General features: G+C 43.5%; 1 protein-coding gene across 5 annotated transcripts in view; it reads left to right on the top strand.

The window, feature by feature from the left end:
- KIF16B (kinesin family member 16B) overlaps positions 1 to 19,397 on the top strand; it is a 290,550-nt gene that overhangs the window by 209,019 nt on the left and 62,134 nt on the right. For all 5 annotated transcript variants that reach the window (XM_019801572.2, XM_019801575.2, XM_019801573.2 and 2 more), the window contains one exon: positions 4,782 to 4,904. In XM_019801572.2, coding sequence (XP_019657131.2) covers positions 4,782 to 4,904 — 123 coding nt within the window. The remainder of the gene's footprint in view (positions 1 to 4,781; positions 4,905 to 19,397) is intronic.

The following is a 19,397-nucleotide window of genomic DNA, read 5'->3' as shown; positions in this document are numbered from 1 at the left end:
GTAAGACGTGCATCTGGCCTTTTATATTTCTTTACCTCCTCATATGATGTATGACCAACTTCCCTTCCAAGTCTAAGCATCTTCTTTGCCACATGTAGAGAAACTGTGACTGATTCCAAAATAAATAGTTCCACAGAAATTTAAAAGCCCCCTTAAATAATAGAATATAATATGATACAGCACACATTTACTTGTCTAGCATAAAACTCAAGATATTCAAAATATAACTACTTTCAAATGAAAAATAAGTTTAGGAGACATTTATGTTAGTTCTCCTTCCTCTGCAACATAAACATAGTTTAGGAGAATGTCAGGAACCTTTCACACTGTGTCCTGTGAATTCTACATTTCTCATGAAGTTGACTTCAAAAAGTAGTTTCTAAAAATTACATTGCAGCAGTGGTTTGATGGAAACACATCCTCTTTTGATTTGTCTCTCTGTTCATCTGTCCATAGATAAAGCTCAGATGTCTTCAGATCTCTAGCTTATTTTTCGGTTAATCTTTCTGCAGTTGTACATTTCTCTACACATTAATATTTAGTTACTCTGAAATCTTTGAGACTGAAGTAAACTGAGCCTATGGGCAGTAGCGAGGACTCTGACAGTATTTCTAGCCCCCAGCAGGCTGTGAAATCATGGGGACAGCAGTATCCAAATTCTCAGCACAGGATGCAGTTAAACTTCACTGTCTGATCCTGTGATTGGGGCAGTGGCTCTCTCTCTCTCTCTCTCTCTCTCTCTCTCTTTTTTTTTAATTTTATTATTTATTTGAGAGGAGAGTAAGAGGGAGCCCGAGCAAGGAGAGAGGCAGAGGGAGAAGCAGGCTTCCGGCTGAGCAGGAAACCCGACACAGGCTCAATCCCAGGATGCTGGGATCACAACCTGATTTAGGTGAGTGACATAACATTTATGTGAATGACACAAACATTGTAAGATTTAGGTAAGCGACATAAACATTACAAGATCCAGTTCCTTCCAGATAAATGGTCGCTATTTCATTCATGTACCCATTTACCCAGATTTGTAAATTATCAAAGGCAGAGTTTTTTTTTTTTTTAAAGGATCAGTGAGCCCAAGCTTCAGAACTTTCCTTTCATTAGGGATTGATTTCACAATTATAAAATTCTTAGAAATAGAGAACTTTCCAGTCTTAAAATCTCTATGTAGTCACCAGGCCATCAGTTTCAGTCTTATCCCACTTTGAATGTTGACTTATAAAAAGATAAAGCTAAGTTGGCTAACTTTAGAATGTAATCCATCTGGAGTGGAAAAACCAAATCTTTGTTCAAAATTTGATGCAGTTGAGAAAAACTAAAGGTCTTAGAAATTACAGAGACTTTGTAGAAGTTATTTTATTTTGTATTCCCAGGACCTAGCCTTGTGCATGGCAGATGGTGGGTGCTCAGTAAAAGATACCGATGTTTGGGGCACCTGGATGGCTCGGCAGTTAGGCATCTGCCTTTGGCTCGGGTCATGATCTCAGGGTACTAGGATCGAGCCCTGCATCGGGCTCCCTGCTCAGCCGGGAGCCTGCCTCTCCCTTTCCCTCTGCTGCTCGCCCTGCTTGTGCTGTCTCTCTCTCTCTGTCAAATAAATAAATAAAATCTTAAAAAAAAAAAGATACCTATGTTTGATCGTATATCCGAAGGGTGCCTATAAGAAAAGGCACTTAGAAAGTTAAAATTAAGTCTGCATTGCTTAGTTAATAGTATACCTGGATGGTTTTGCCTGCAGCTCTTCCTCAGTAAAAGTCATGACCTTTAGATAGCCATGTGTATATTCATAGTTTTTCTTAGTGCCCCCATCACAATGTTCTTTTTTGATTTAAATTTTAATTTTAATTCCAGTTAGTTAACATCCAGCATTATATTCATCTCAGATGTACAACATAGTAATTCGGCAGTTCCGTACATCACCTTGTGCTGATCATGACAAGTGCGTTCCTCAATACCCATCACCTAGTTCACCCATCCCCCTACCCACCTCCCCTCTGGGAACCATTAGATTGTTCTCTGTAATTAGGAATCTGTTTTTTGCTTTGTCTGTCTGCCTCTCTCATTTTTTTCCCTTTGCTTATTTGTTTTGTTTTTTAAACTCCACATAGGAGTGAAATCATAAGGTGTTTGTCTTTCTCCAACTGACTTATTTCACTTAGCATAATACTCTCTAGCTCCATCCATGTTGTTGCAGATGGCAAGATTTTGTTCTTCTTATGGCTGAGTAATATTCCATTGCATACATATATCACATCTTCTTTACCCATTCATCAATCATTGGACGCTTGGCCTGCTTCCATAGCCTGGCTGTTGTAAATAATGATGCTCTAAGCCCCCATCACAGTTTTCTAATCCTGCTGAAATTACCAGTTTTTACTTGTCAGTCTGCCTCTAACCAGAGGTTCCACAGGGCAGGACACAGTCATGTTCACAGTTGGCTTCCTGCTCTATAGATGGGATTTGCTAAATACTATGTGCATTTCTATAGACATGAGACTGAGGTGCAGAGAGGGTGGGTGGGTGGCTGTTAGGCTGAGACCAAGTCCTGATGCTAGGATTTGATTCTGGGTCTTCTCTTTCTGCTGAGTCTTGGAAGTGAATACCCATGGGATCCCAAGCGATTGCTTCAGAGATGCGCATAATGGTAGAGTTCCAGTAGGAGTGTTTGTGCTTGATGCTATTATCCACACCTTTTTAAGAACCCATAATACACTTGATAATACACTGTTCCTAGTGAATTTGATTCCCTTTCTTCCTTCTTCCTTTTCTTCATTCTAGCCTCTTCAGCTAGAGAGAGCGTCTCATCAAATGAACTGTGGTATTGGCCCTTGGGTCTAACTGGTAGGGAGAGGGAGGTTCCTCCTAAGGTAGCGCGTGTGGGTCTGTATTTCTCAACTCGTTTCATCAGTTGCTTGGCGCTTCAGCTCCCGAGAGCAGCATTCCCCTCTGTTGAGGGGGTTCTCCCACAGCTGCCAACTTCAAGCTCCAAACTCATACACACTGCAGCAAGTGGATTTCCCAAGTGATTGTGGCAGACCTGAAGAAGAAATTGTGTTCCTACTCAAAAATATAGTTATTTAGCATGGCATAGAAGATTTCGGGGCTTAGGCAGCAGAGCAAAAACTTCGTGGCTCAGCCATGGTCAGAGACATTTCTTAACAGTAAGTGTGCTCTTTGAAAATAAATAAAAGCACTAAATTATTTCTCTCCCTTTTCATCTTCGAATAGATAAACGTATTCCATGTTTCAGGAAATGTCCACCTTTACAGTAATTTGGAAACATGCAGCGCCCATATTGAGAAACTCTTTTTTAAAGAATTTCCACTGTGATTTTTGACATTGGGGACAGCTAAATAGGTGTGCCATTGCGATAAAATTAATGGTTCTTGTTTTGGGTGACCGGCCACGCAGGGAAAAATTAGATGCTCTAAAAGGCTTTGGTAACTGCATAGCATGCCAGAATATTTACAGTGTCAGCTAGATGAAAGCAGTAATCCGAGACAGGTTCTGAACCTCTGCACCCGGAAATCCGAGCTTTCGCTCACACACAGCTGGGTTGGGTCTTCCACGTTACACCTGGCTCAGGATCCAGGACCACATTTTGCCCAGTGCTTTTTTGTCAAATAAATGAGTTTTACCACGGAATCATGGAGTTTTCATCTTCTTAAATTCTGTGTATGTTGAAATACTCATTGGCTGACTCTATCTCAGATGGATCAAATTATTTAAAAACGTCCTGATGGCAGTATAGCAGTCGAGGGAGGCAGGCTGGCAGGCATCATGGTGCACAGGTGGGCACTAGGTTAGCCTGAGTTCGAATCCTGGCTCTATCACCTGCCTCTTTCATATTATCTCGACTCGGCCTGGGGACATTTGTCTGATAAAGAGAGTTCAGTAACAGTTAATACCTCAAGGGGAATCATGAGGATTAAATGAAATGATGCATATAAACTGTTTAGCACAGTTCTTGGTATATAGTAAGTATTCAATAAATGCTAACTATAATTATGATAATTATTTTATTACTGCTATGGCTTTAAAAACTTATTTTCTTGTATTGTCTAAAGCCCCAGGTTAGTGCAAATGATAAGGATTGTTCAGAGATTTTCACCCATTTATACTCAAGAGAACTCATTTTGAAGATTTATTTTTTTCATAATGCTTCCTTCCCAAACCCCTCTGGCTTCCCACCATCCAGCCCATAAATATTTGTCAGAGCCAGCTTGATTACTAATCAAATGAGGCCTAAAGAAAATACTTGGTATTTATTTTAATTGTGGTTTAAAGAGCTTTCTGTACTACACTGGCTTATAAAAATGCCTAGAAGTTTAAAATGAAGTAAATTTGAATAAAGTCTCCAGCTTTTGGAGCTTTATGTACAGCAATCTGATAGTCTGTGAGGAAAAGAGAAGTTTGTCAGATGATCAAGACTTTTCAGAGAGGAGTCTGGTTTACACTGATTTTTTTAAAAGTTGAGATATGTAATCTGTCTCTTTTTTCACTTGTTCTTATAAATTGGAAGGAACTTCAAAGCCAGACAACATTTTGAAGTGCTTTTGCCCTAATTTCTTGGAATAGTATACCTAAAGAAATGGTCTTTTGTGATGAGAGAGACTTAGCATTTCTCTTTCAAAGGAAGCCATCATTTTTCTAAGTAAACTCCACTGGTTTGATGCTCTCTTCTCTGCTTGAAACACATTTTCTCCCGCCTGCCCAAGGAGGGTATTTGCTGAGGAGTGATCTCGGTTTCTCTTTGTTCTCCCTGTCTGATGTGCCTTTGATAGCGGATGGTTTCTCGCTCTTTGGGAGCAAATCCAGACGACCTGAAGGACCCAATTAAAATTAGTATTCCACGCTATGTGCTGTGCGGGCAAGGGAAGGACGAACACTTCGAATTTGAGGTCAAGGTAAGTGCCCCTTCTTTACCCTTCTGGAGGAATGGAGGCTCCAGGCTCCCAGGGCTTTCTCTGTCCTTTTTTTTTAATAAAAGAAGATAAAGCTACATATGAACATCTTGTTTTGTAACATATTGGTCATGCCCTCCTTTAAACCGGTCTGTGCAAGTCTAGACTGTAGCACATGGAGAGAAATTATCCCATAGAAGGTGGTGGTGGTGGTTGGGAGTCAGGCAGACATGGAAAAAGGTTCTTGTCACTTACCAGCCCGGCAGGTAGGGTGACCAACGCTTCCAGGTTATCCAGGAGTTTTTGCTCTTGGCATTGGAAGTTCCACACCCTGGGAAACCATTTGGTGCCAGGTGAACCAGGACAGTCAGTCACCCTATCCCTGGGCTTAAGCTCGATTTTCTTATCTATAAAAATGGGATTAATAATGTTTATGTTACAAGGATATCAGCTCACATAAAGTGCTGAGTCTAGTATCTGGTATATAATAATAAGTTCTAGCTATAGTTTTTATTACTACTGTTTTTATCAGTATTTCTATTATTATTAGGAAGCTTTCCTAATCCGTTTTAGGCATTATTTGATTTATACACCTTTTCAGGAAGAGATGTGCCTGCTTCCTTACATCATACTTTCCGAAATAATGACTTCATCTTTTTTTTTTTTTTTTTTAAAGATTTTTTAAATTTATTTATTTGACAGAGATAGAGAGCCAGTGATAGAGGGAACACAAGCAGGGGGAGTGGGAGAGGAAGAAGATGGCTCACAGCGGAGGAGCCTGATGTGGGGCTAGATCCCATAACGCCAGGATCACGCCCTGAGCCGAAGGCAGACGCCCAACCGCTGTGCCACCCAGGCGCCCCATTAATGACTTCATCTTATTCCTAATTTAGTTCCATTGACTCATAACACTTCATTAAATGTTGCTGGACGCTCTCCCCTCCTCAAGGAATTCATGACAAGTCGCACTTCTTCATTTTCAAGCGTAGGAGAATTACTGATGTACTGACATCCACTAGGGTCACCAGTATACAGCTGCATGAGGGCGTTCTTGGTGGTGAACCTCAGACTGGGAATCTGGACGCTGAGGTCTTCGGGCTCTGATTCTGCTGACTTTGTTGAGCGACCCTGAGTCTTTGCCTTCTCCGAAGCTCAGTGTTCTCAGTGGCAGAACGGGGAATTTGGACCACACCAGTGGTCTCCAGATTTCTTCTCAGCAGAGACGTCTGCTCAGCAGATGTTTATGAGGAGGGGCACTGCAGAAGGGGGACCAGCGTGGAGCTGCCGTGGGGACAGAGAGCAGAGGGAGCCTGAAGTCAGCCCTCCCCACCTCCCCACCCGATCCCCCATCCCCTGCCCCCGACCATGCTCTGGGCCCTTGGGATCCATCGCTCCCTTTCGGCATGCATGTTCTTTCATGGAGAAACAATGCAAATGAGTCTAATAATTAAGCTTTCAGATTCGTATTTGTATGTACTGTTTTCCTTTTTATTTTTTAAATCTAGGCATTAATTTATATATTCGAGGTTCCTGTTGAGAGTACATGATGTCTGGGTGGTGGTTGCATTTTGAACTTTACAGGCCGTATTGTGTGGTTTCTTCTTCAAATGTTATGCCATGTCCATGAGCTGGTACTTTTTACTGGCCCTGACTTAATGCCTAATTCCTGCTCAGTTTCTTTTCTCAGTCATTTGAAATTGTCTGTGTGTGTGTGTAGAGCTCCCTTTGTACATACATATTATATTTTGGCATATATACATATATCAAAGTAATTTCTGAAGGTATATATATTAATCCCATATTTTTAATTAGAGGATGAAGACTGGCTTTTACCAGCTTAGAATTTGAATTCTCCTAAGCAGAGAATTCACATGCAATGATTTTTGTTGATGGATAGGTATATTTTATTTTTTTTAAATTTAAATTGAAATTTGAGAGAGAAAGAGAGAGAGAGCATGTGGGGAGGGGCAGACGGAGATGGAGAGAATCTCAAGCAGATTCCCCGCTGAGTGCAGAGCCCATCACGGGGCTTGATCTCACGACCCTGATCATGACCTGAACCAAAACCAAGAACTGGCTGCTTAACGGACTGAGCCACCCAGGTGCCCCAAGATATATTTTATTGTAACAGATAAGTGTGTTAATAAAATATAACTATTAAATCGATTTCATGCATAAAAGATAAGACATGGATAAAGAGGATACCTAATTGATACAGTGTGATCTCACTTTTATGTGGAACCCGAAAAACAAACCAGGCTCACAGGTACAGGCAATGGATTGGTGATAGCCAGAGGCGGCATAGGGGTTGGGGGTAGGTGAAATGGGTGCAGGTGGCCAAAAGTTACAGAATACGTCCTGGGGATGTCCTGTACAGATCGTGATTATAGTTAATAATGCTGTCTATTTGAAAGTTGCTAAGAGAGTAAACCTTAAAAGTTCTCATCGTAAGAAAAAAAAATGTAACCATTCCTGTGTGGTGATGGAGATTCACAAAACTTATGAGGTGATCATTTCACAGTATATACAAATACTGAATCATTACATTATACACCTGAAACTAATATAATGTTGTATGTCAATTAAACTTCAAAACTCAAAAAAAGAAAAGAATCAGAACAAAAGCTGAGTTGATTTAAATAAAAACTGCAAGCAAATAATAATCCAGGCCATATCATATCTGGCCAAAATTGTGAAGATACTTGCCTTGTAAAGGCAAGTTGGAGAACCCAAATACAGAAAATCATGTGGGACCTTTCAGAATCTCTGCTTTCACCTCAGAATATATAAAATCCAAATCCAAAGGGTTCAGCTTTCTTTGAACATATCAAAGCCAAGTTCTGAATGCATGTCGTTGTTTTGCTTCCTTGTTGTACTTATTCCGGGTGCTATAATCAGCACCAGGAATGGCCTGTGAACATTTGCCTGGAGAATACCTAGTTCTCTGTGTAGGAAGGGCCACCAAATGCATTCACAGGTAGGTGTGCGGAGCATCTCACATTCTCCTGGGGATACCCAGTCACAGAAGTCTCAGGGCCTCAGTACTAGAAACAAACATGACCCAAATATATGGTCCCTCTCTTGAACAAAACAAAAATGGCCATGCCCCAGCCAAGGCATAGCTGTTGGGGTAGTGCTGGGTGTGCCGATGTCCTGTCCAGGCGTGGCCAGTTAATCTCTGCAAGAGACTAACTGTAGAATAGGGACAAAGAAACCTGTCTGGCTGGGTTGGTGTGAGCAGTGTGTGAATTTAGGTGTGTAAAGTGCTTAGAACGGTGTCTGCCACTTCCTAAGTGCTGGATAGTTGTTTGTTTTTTAAAAATAAGTTAGTTTTTAAAGCTTTTATTTATTTGAGAGAGGGAGAGAGAGGGCGAGAATGGGGGAAAGGAGAGGGACAAGCAGACTCCCCTGTTCGGCGAGAAGTCGGATGCAGGGCTTGATCCCACAACCCTGAAATCATGTCCTGAGCCAAAATCAGGAGTCAGATGCTCTACTGACTAAGCCACCCAGAGACCCCGTAAGAAATACATAAATTTTTAAAAGGTGTAGGGAATGAGTGACATTTTGCCCTTGGAATCCTCTTAATGACTTTTGATGTACAGTTGTATCTTTGAGAATTTTGGATTTTTTTCATTTTGATTGTTCATTCCCACTCAACATTCTTGAATTTTAAAATTAAGTATGGGGGCACCTGGGTGGCTCAGTTGGTTAAGCCACCAATTGTCGATTTCAGCTCAGGCCATGATCTCAGGGTCGTGAGATTGAGCCCCAGGTCGGGCTCCACAGTTAGCATGGAGTCTGCTTGGGACTCTCTCTCCCTTTCTCTCTGCCCCTCCCCCCTGCACTCACACACACACTCTCTCAAATGAATAAATAAATCTTTAAAAACAATTGAGTATGACAACCTTTTCCATCCATTATTTAACTGTTGGATGCATTGGCAATGTTTTCTGGAACATACAGTCACACTTACGATAACAGTTTGGCTACTACTAAAGTCTTTTCTTGGTGAACTAGTGGATTTAAGGTGGCTAAGGTAAATCAAGTATTATTTTTTTGAAAGTCTATTTAGTTTTAGACCTTTGAAGGAAAATCTGATGTTAATGGATATAGATATTTTATACTATTACACTTTATACTTCAGAAAAACTTTTCTCCTTCTTTTTAAAACACAAATCAATTTTTTTTTTCTACCCTTCCCCCATAACGGTCTTAAAGGTCTCCCAGGGTCCTGAATGCACATGGCAAAGCTCTGTGACCAGCAGGGGAGGGTCTTGACACCTGGTATTAGACCCTTGTTGACTGTATAACTTGCTGGTAGTCACTGCCAGTTCAGTTAAGGGGCCCAGCTGACCCATGAACACACGGGGCCCCCTGAGTGCAAGTCTCCATGAACTGAATTTGCAGGCCCCAGAGAGGGAACTGGGAAGAGACACTCAGTGGTATAGCTGCCCTGAGTTCTCTCCACTTCTCCCTCTCCCTTCCTGTTCCCTCTGCCTCCTACCCTTTTCTGCCTGCCTTTCCTGAGATAGACTTTATTAATTATTTAAGTCATGCCTTCTTCCCATAATCCCTAGTTGGGTAGCTCTAGTTGGATCATTCGTTGCTGAATGAATAATCGTGAGCCTGGTTAAGGTACGATTTGAAGTCAGGTACAGGGAGTGGTATTTGGGGGAGGAAGGGAGACAACAGTGGTTCTCTCAAATGCTCATCTTCCGATCCCTGGTCAGTCCCAAGGAGGTTCCCATCACTGGGCTTTAAAATGAGAAAAATCGTGTTTTTCATTAAACTAAAATTTAATATTTAATTGAAAAGGACTGTCTTTTTGTATCTTCTTTATTCAGGGATTAAAAATAATTTTTATGAAGTAACTATGAGGATAGATATATAGGTTTTGTTTTTTGGTCACATTTAATTTTTTCAATCCACTTTGTTAAGGCATAATTTACATACAGTGAAATGCACACATTTTAAGTGTACTTTGATGAGTGTTGACATGTATACACCCATGTAACCAGCACCACTATCAAGACATGGAACTTTTCAGTCATTCCAGAAAGTTTCTTGTGCCCTTTTACAGTCAGGGCCCCTGCCCAGCCTCTAGGCGAGCTCTGAGCTGCTTTCTGCAACTACAGAGTGGTTGTGTCTGTTCTAGCATGCCCTGTAAATGGGACCAGGCAGCGTTCACTCCTTTGTGTCTGGCTGATTCCACGTAGCCTGATGTTTTGGAGATTCATCCATGTAGTTGAATGGAACAGTAATTTGTTTCTTTTTATTGCTAAATAGCATCCCACTGTATGGATATATTACAGTTTGTGGAGTGGTGTTTGTCTTAATGTCCTTTTTTGATGGTATAGAAAGTTGTCATCTCCATGATGCACTCCCTCCATCCCCCAACCCTTATTTTACTGATCCTTGAAGGACAAGTGCCTGGGAACCCTGGGGTGAGGGCATCAGTTCCCACGGCCCTTGCAGTGATCCCTTCCAGCAGGTCGCAGTAACACATCCTTCTGGGACTGCATCCACGTTCTCTCCAAGAGATGTGTGTCCTGCCGACTGCTGTCAGAGGCGGGCAGAAAAGCGGAGGGGGTGCCGGTCTGGCTCCCCTCTGAGAAGAGCACCTGCTGGCCGGCAGAAGGTACCTGTCACAAAACACGCTTGCCCTAGACCGCAGCCAGCACCGGTTATACCGTTGACTGGACTGCAGCAAGTCATCTTAATATTCCGGCTTCAAATGCTTGTCCGTGATTGATACAAGAAATCAATTACACCTGCGTTACAATTGCCATTTTCACTTCGCCAGGACCAGAGTGGAGAGAATTTAATTTTTTTTAAAAGATTTATTTATTTCTTTATAGACAGAGACAGCCAGCGAGAGAGGGAACACAAGCAGGGAGTGGGAGAGGAAGAAGCAGGCTCATAGCGGAGGAGCCTGATGTGGGGCTTGATCCCGGAACGCCAGGATCACGCCCTGAGCCGAAGGCAGACGCTTAATGACTGTGCCACCCAGGCGCTCCGAGAATTTAATTTTTATTTTTATTTTTATTTTTTTAAAGATTTTATTTACTTATTTGACAGAGATAGAGACAGCCAGCGAGAGAGGGAACACAAGCAGGGGGAGTGGGAGAGGAAGAAGCAGGCTCATAGCAAGAGGAGCCTGATGTGGGGCTCGATCCCATAACGCTGGGATCACGCCCTGAGCCGAAGGCAGACGCTTAACCGCTGCGCTACCCAGGCGCCCCGAGAATTTAATTTTTAAATCACATTTCAGCAGGATACAAAACACTGGCCTGGGAAATCTGTGGTTAAGTCCAACAGAGGCTGGCATACTTCTATATTCTAGAAATAAGGTGATGTTTCCAGCATTGTTTGAAATTCTCTGCCCTTTAACTTATCTATTAATATTATAGGATAAAGAAATAAGCCCACACTGGTATATTTTTTAAAATATATATATTTTTTTTCCTGAGAGTTTTTATTCCTGTAAAAACTGTAGGTGATCTTACCAGGAGATTGTCTTCCTGTCTCCTTCCCAGAGTGGTGACTTGTGCAGTAGGACCTCTCCCCGCCACCCATTCTCTGTTCTGTCATTGGGTTTCCTCCCTTCAGAGTACGTGTCACAGCCCATAGTCACATGGTTTTCTTCCAGTCACTGTCATGTTTATAGCTGGTCTTCTCCAGCGATGTAAGCCCTTGGGCCCTCATCACTGAGTTACCAGCCCTGTCACAGGCCCTGACTGGTAAAGGTCACCCAGGAGAGATCACTCAACAATATGATCCACATAAGTCCACCACCAGGTGCTCTCACTGGTCAGAGCCTGGGTAGAGCCGTGTGCCCTTTGTACACAGCCCCCCACGGGCTCCCCATGCTCTGACTGTGCTGCTGGATTCAGTATTGATCAGCCATCCCACCCACTGGTTTCCTTATGACATGGCTTCCTCTCTCGTCATCCAGGGCAAGGATGGGCAAATCAAGCTCCTGGACTGTGTCTGTGTGTAAGAAAGCGGGTGCCTCCTGCCTCCCTCCCACCTTCTCCACTCCACCCTCCCACAGGCCAGTGTGCGCCCATCCCGGCTCTGACAGTCTCCAGCACCCACAGAGGAGTTCAATTTTGTTCTGTTCTGCACAGAGAGGCAGCCCTCTGTGCACTGTCCAAACCCCTGGACATTATTCTGGGCACCTGGGCACTCCAGCCCCTTGCTCGGGAAGCATGTGTTCTGGAGTCTTCTCCTATAAGGAGCCTTCTGGCGCCCTAGTCATACTCCCCACCCCCAGGCTGTGCAGGAAAGCACAGGCCCCTGCCTTTCTTCAGGTAGTGGCAGGAGGTCAGCCCTTTCATGCAGGATCACATCCGTCCACTTGCAGACCAAAGGAGCACAGGAGTACACGCTTTACCTCGAATACACAACGTCTAAAACAAAACTGTTCCTCGCTTCAGTCGTCTGATTTTTGTTGAAGTTACCACAGAACAGTCGCCTCCTCTTGCCCCCAGATGCACCTCATTTTGCTCTGACTCCTGGTCAGTAGCCTGAGAAGGAGAGGAGAGGCAGGAAACACAGGAGGCTGAGAGCAGGGTAGTGTGACCTTGAGGAAGCTGTCCAGCACAAGCTTGTAGCCACCTGCGAGGAACGCCTGAGGGCCCCCACCCAGTGGTCCCTTTCTTTCCTGTCACATGAGCCCCCCCTTCTGGGTTCAGTCGGCTCTGCCCTGGCGTTGAGGCGACGACGCTTAGTGCCAGAGCCCTCAGGTCTGCTGAGCCCTCCCTAAGCAGGGAGCCCCAGAAGGTGAGACGCGGCAGCGGGCATCTTGCTTTTACAGCCGAAGGGCCACCTGACAGGGCCCTCGGCGCCAGGGCCAGACAGAGCTGTGCAACGGTCTGAAGGCAGCAGCAGCAGACCAGCAGTGGCAATGGGGGATGAGCTTTGTTTTGTCTGAACAGAATTTCAAAATGTTCAACGAGTTGTCCTTCGAATTTGGGAGATCTGACAGGGAAATCCAAATTTCCCCAGTTTCTGTAAAACATCAGAAGATGTGAGAACCCTAGACTGGTGTCCCAAAGGGCAGCCCTGCCAGGGGCCGAACAGTGGCTGCTCTTGGGACAATTCCCATGCCCTCTGCCATGCCACAGACTTCATGGCTCCGGGTCGTAGAGGAGATGACCTGAGGGAACACTTGGTGCACACCAAGTCCCCACTGCACAAAGTGGCTCATAGATGGAATGAAGTCTCTGATCACTCAGTTTATTAAGTCAGTTTAAACACACACACAGATGCAGGAGGACCAGGGGCAGGTGGGCACATGGAGGGTGGGGCCGGCGGGGGCGGCATGCACTGTCTGACCCCAGGGTCACATCACATTCATCTCTCTCTCTGCTGCCGCATTCTCTCCCACTCTGCTTGCCAGGACTAGAGCTGTGAGCAAGGGGCCTCGGTAGACACAGGGCACCCAGAGGCAGCATGCTTGGCCGGTGGCCTGCCGAACAGCCCTGGTTGTCACCTGCACTTCCTTAGGTAGAGCACCCGTGGACCCAGCATGGGACTGGGTCGTTGTCACCAGTGGTGGCCCATGCAGGGCTGAATTAGCTCTTGGCCCCCAGCAGGCATGATCGTGATCTAATACTTTCTTTGTCTAGGTAACGTTCTTATCTGTTCCCTCATATTTATCTATTCTACTTTTCTCTGACGTGCCCTATAGGTTATAGTCCCTTATTTAGCGTATCTTATGAATTCGTGTGTGTCTTGCAAGCTGCTTGAGTACTGGCTATCTGTTCTGACACATTCTCTGAGGTTTGCCTATATCCCATAAACTGCTAGCTTACTTACTGGCAGTGCTTAGCCCTTCTGATGAGCTTCATCCATTCCCTGTAGCAGAATTGAAAGTGCTCAAATAACACAGAGACTCCCGCTGCGCTCCCTGTGGTCCTACATCCTGACACTCGTGGAGCCTCTTGGAGTTCGTTCCTCACTGAGCCCCGTAGGCCAGTTGAGTTTGCAACCTCTTTTCAAGGGAGGACACCGTCATCAATCAAGCGCCTTCTTCAGCCCAGCCTCTTTGCCAGACATGTCCACCAGTGTGGAAACTATACCCAAATGGGGGTATTATTTGCATTCAGTGAATTAGGAAATTATGAGTGACTTGCTCAAGGCCACACGGCTAGTAGGGTGAACCAGGTACCAAATGCCCATGTCAGATCTGAGAACTCTGAGCCCTACTGGTGTGCCCTTGCTTATCCATTTAATGTGCTTCTACATTTCACTACTTTCTGCACTTTTTAGAAGTTGAGGCCATATTTTAGTGTTGGTCTAGAAATGGTGGCCATTTCCATATCCTTGCCTGTTTTCAAAATCTGCTATTTTTGTGTGAATTTGGATTTTTTGCTTTGAGTTCTGGCCAAATCGCAGGCACTTTGTAAATTGGGGTTATTACTAAGGCTTTGACAAACCTGGAGAATTTGATGGTGGATAGGCCTGCCAGGGAGTGTGAAAAGGAAATGCCCAGAAAATTTGCAGTTTGAGAGTTGAAGCAATCACATTTACAGTCAGAGAAATTTCTCTTTATTTGGCAGAACAGAAATAAGAGCCATTCCAGTCTATTAGATAAACTACACACACATACATCTTTTAGAAATACTCCCAACTTGATAGAATATAAATGTTCAGAAGGATTTGTGTGTTGGCATCTGAATCTCTGCTTATTAACAACTTGATAGATTATCTCCCTGCATGTGTATTAGCATAGCTGAGACAAATGGAGTGTTGCCTAAGCTGTGGTCCATCTAGATCCCAATATTCAGTTTGTGTATTATTTTCAAACATAAATAACAAGTGAAACAAATAACATTGGGACTCAAAGACTCATATCTTATCCTGTTTTTTTTTTTTAGCACCCCTCCATCTCTCCGAGAACTTTGTCTTTCACTGAAAAAAATTAAGAAAAAACATTTTTCCCTTCCCCTCTTTTCACACAAAGCAACTAATCTTTTACATCACTTTCACTTGAGCAGTTGTGTTTGTCTTCACAAAGTAAAGGCTGCACATATGAAAAACAGCAAAGAAGACATGAGATTGACTCACAGGCACAGAAGGAAAGCAGTCATCATGTTGTGGCCATGCCTTGAATTTTCATTTCAAATATGTTTTTACCTTACAAGAATAGATTAATAGTTCGTCTTCCTTAACTTCAGAATTTTGGGGGTTTTACGTCTCTTCCTAGAATAAAATTGGTTTTGAAATAAATCACAAAATCGTTTGAACTCCCCTCTTTGCTGTTGCTGCCCAAGGATACCCCTTGCCTTTCAGTCGTGCATGAGAAAAGGCTTTTCTTTAGGAACATGATCACAGTGCCAGGAGTTACCATTTATTGGGCACCCAGACACCCTGCTGGTTGTTTCACATGCTTTCCGTTCATCTGTAGGTTAAGATCATGAGCCCGTTTCACAGATGAAGAAACTGAGGCTTGGAAGAATTGTGTAATAGAGCCAAAGTCACACAGCTAATTAGTGACTGGGCTAAAGTTAGGATCCTGGTCTGTCTTAATCCAGAGTTTTTCATTATAACATTCTCCAGTGATGCGTGGTAGAAAGTTTGCACTCTGGGCTTTGCCTCTGAATATCTTGGTAATTTGAAGGAAAATTGGTTAGGCTCTCATTCTTGCAATTTCCCACAATTTTAAAGTAGGGTAATTTTCCCTATTCCTCACTGGTTTTACAGAGGTGTTAGGGGAAGGAAAAAGTACTTATTAGTAATGATCATGGATTTGAAAGGCATCCATCTTATCAGAATCTTAGAGTCTTTTTACATTCTTTAAAATTACCTTCAAACTACTAGCTACAGTAAGTACACTAAAATAAACGGTATTATCCCGATTTTGAAGGTGCTGAAATTGAAGCATAAAGAAGTTGTAATTTCTAGTTATTGCAAAAGACTGAGACTTTGGTCAGCTAGAAAGCACGATTTGATTTTGCATCCCTTCGTGGTTATGTAGATATGGTGTAGCTCAGCAGTGGCTGCTAGTCTCCTTTCTTCCTGGCACACCACATTCAGACTGGAAGCCAATGGCTCTGAGGCACTTTCTGTACTTGTTGGTGCTACATTGACACAGAAGGATGTTTGGGGAGTTTCCTGGATAACAGGGCTGAATAATCTTATATCTGCGTGGGTCTCCTACTTTCAGTAGTCTTTATGCTCCAAACTCCATACACCTCCCGTCCGTGTCACCAACAGTTGGGTCAGACCTAGGATTGGATTATAGATTCCTCTCTCCTTGCCCAGTGCACTGGCTTCGAGGTGGTGCTCCTCCTGATGGGGCTTGACTTCTTGACTCAGGTGCCCTGGACACAGAATTTCCATAGTTGGTAGGCTGCTGGTTCCTGGGGCCATGGCAGTGGAGGGAGATGCCCGCTCCCTTCCGGATCTCATGACGCAGTTTGTGGGCACGATTCATGTGGCAGCTTTTTCCCTTGCCTCCTCGGTGGTTGCTGACACGGTGTCTTTTCCTTTGTGTCCTTGGCTACAGAGCTCAGCACTCCTTTAGGTTTCTCAGAAAGAAACACACATAAACTTGCCAGTAATTTCCCTAGGGAAACCAAGGAAGGAGGTGCATTGCACATCTCAGAGCAAATAACTGAAAACACCCTGTTAGCTAATTATGTTCACCCAAAAGCACCAGCCTGCCCTGTTGTGCTTCCTAGAGATCCTTTGGGAGCTCTGGCTGCTGCCCCCTTGCTAAGTGGAAGGATTCCGCTTCAGCCTACATTTTAGGCCTCTTTCCCAAGTTTACATACCCAAAGGACCTTGACATTCAAAACAAACACTCTTATGTTCCTAGGACCCACCCCCTTAAAAGCAACTTACTGATGTGTTTTTGGGGAGTCTTACATCTACTCCCTGTACCCTTCTTAGCCCAAACCTGTCATCGTGGTATTCTTTCTAAATCAGCAGACTCTTCTCTCCAAAGGAATTTGGTAAATAACATTTTCTCTTTCTTTCTTTTATAATTCTTTACTTTCTCTCATTATCTCCTCTAATGCTTACATTTTAAAAACTTTAAACAGCTATAGGTAAGTCAGAAAAGGATGAAAATGCAGGTCATTCCACTGCCCACATTTCAGCATAGACAGGGAATTAGAAAGTACAGCAGGGAAGTGTTCATTGAAAAGAGACTCTGGGCTCCACTGTCTCCATGATGAGTTCATTTATTATTTAACAAATACTCATTTGGTACCTGTCACATAGTGGTGTTTTTTTAAAGACCATGCTGGAAGTATCAAGATATGGAAGGACAGAAAAGATGAATAAAGGGTTCATGTACTCTCCCCTCCGGCCACTAAGTGAGGGAGAGAGAAACATGCAAAAACTAGAACAATGCAGAGCAAAGGGGGCTGTGAAGGAGCCGTCAGGAAGATAATACCTGTGTTTACCTGACGAAGATGGGTGGGTTTCAGTGACAGAGGCCTGAGGGCAGACAGAGAAGAATGATCCGTGGGTACGAGGAAGCAGTGCAGTTGGAGGCCGACCTCGACCTCGGGGAAGGACTCGCCTTTTAATTAGAGGTGAGTGGGGACAGTGAAGTGAAGATGAAGAGGTTGGGGGGGTGGGGAGGAGGAGAACCAGTGTAGCAATAGCCTCATTTTGAGACAGGCTGCAACATGCTCAGGGAATTGGTCTTGGGTGACCCTAATCACCTAAGTAAAACAATCGTTGTCAGTGAGAACTGAAAATCTAGAACTTTTTTTTTTTTTAAGATTTTATTTATTCATTAGAGAGAGCACAAGCAGAGGGAGAAGCAGATTCCCAGCTGAGCAGGGAGCCCATGGAGCTCCATCCCAGGATGCTGGGATCCTGACCTGAGCTAAAGGCAGATGCTTAACCGACTGAGCCACCCAGGTGTCCCTGAGAATCTGGAACGTTTGGAAAACTCACTGCAAAGCATGTACTTTGGAAGGATTTCCAAGTAGGAGTAACCCTGTTGAGTCAAAATAGCATAAATTGCATACTTTCTGTTTTCTTTGGGGGGCAGCACACTGGAGAGAAAGCTGACACCATAGACTGCTAATTTGGGGGATTATTCTAATGTGACCCCACCAGAAGGTCTAGGGAGCTCTGGAAAGAGGTGTTGGTCTTCCAGTGGCGGGAAGACTGACCTGGAGTCCAGCCTGGGCCTGTGGCGACTGATCAGAAGGGAAGAGGTGAGCTAAGAGACCAAAAGAGGTTGTGGGCAGTCCCAGTGAATATAGACAGTGGACTCCACAAAGGTAGGGTGAGCATGCCCATCAGAAATCCTTTGAAAGTGGCCATCTTAGAGGCGGATGGGAGCAAGGACTTAGAGGATGATGGCAGGCTGTGGTTAGTGGGGTGTTGGCCTCTTTGCAGTTTAGTTCCATTTGTGACAGTTCTCTCAGCTTTTAATTAAGTCTGATGTATTAATACTTGCTACCGTACAAATTCCAATATTTGTAATATATTTCACGTTCCCTTAGACATGTTCACAGTTCTGTGGCTTCAGAAGACTATATTTTGCACAAATCTGATAAAACTTTAGTATCAAGTTTTAGTGTAAAAACTTGTAGTGTATATAAGGTTAGCATTTGACTTACTAAATAGGAGGAATTTTATTTTTATACACTTTAGGCAGCTCCTTGAAATGTTAGAAAATAAATGTTGTTTGAGAGAACTCTACAAGTAACTATTTACAAGGAGGCCAGTTAGAGTATTTTTCTTTGGGTGAAAAATTGTAGATTCTCATCCTTAGATAGATATACACAAGGGAATATATACTGATGACAGATCTTAAAATTGACAATTCTCAAACCAGCAAAATATGTATATAACATAAATTTGTGGAGAGTACTCAGTAGAGAATTGTTTGTAAGTAAATGCAGTTCATCTCGTGGACATGTTTATGGTGTTTAAGTTGCACTTGATCATTTTATGGCCCAGAAAAGATGGATTTGTATCAGCAGAGCCATCCAGTGACAGAGAAGTAATGAATTTGCTCCTCAAAGAGACGCAATAATGATGCCCTGCTTTCTCAACATGGAAGAAAATAATCGAGTATTTTGACCTGATTTATTTGGTGTAGTGATCTTCTGTCCCTTCTCTCTGCATCAACACCTCATCCCATGCCCAATTTTAATTTGGGGCAAGAATAGGACTTTAAGATATATTTCCCCTTTCTGTGTAATTTTTCCAAACCTCACATGCCCCTCTTCCCACCTCCAGGGGTGATGGTATCTCCATTATAGAGAAGGGACCTGACTTTGACATCACCTTTTCCTCTGGAGAGATGACACACGTGGTTGCCTTGCCCCTATGCCCCCCCCCCCCGTTTCTGCAGTGATCATGACTGGCTTTTACGCTTCATCATCCTTGTCCCTATCCTGTTTACATGTTGACAGACAAGGGGAGATTTAAATGTTTTATACATTAAGTAGGAAGCTTGAGTGATTGCAATCCCTATACTTAACCTGGAATCAGGTAAAGATCTCAAGGGTGAAG

This window comes from Ailuropoda melanoleuca, chromosome 13, assembly GCF_002007445.2.
Source record: "Ailuropoda melanoleuca isolate Jingjing chromosome 13, ASM200744v2, whole genome shotgun sequence".
Taxonomy (NCBI): Eukaryota; Metazoa; Chordata; class Mammalia; order Carnivora; family Ursidae; genus Ailuropoda; species Ailuropoda melanoleuca.
The sequence above is the reverse complement of the archived record's forward strand: the minus strand, read 5'-3'. Positions and strand labels throughout refer to the sequence as shown.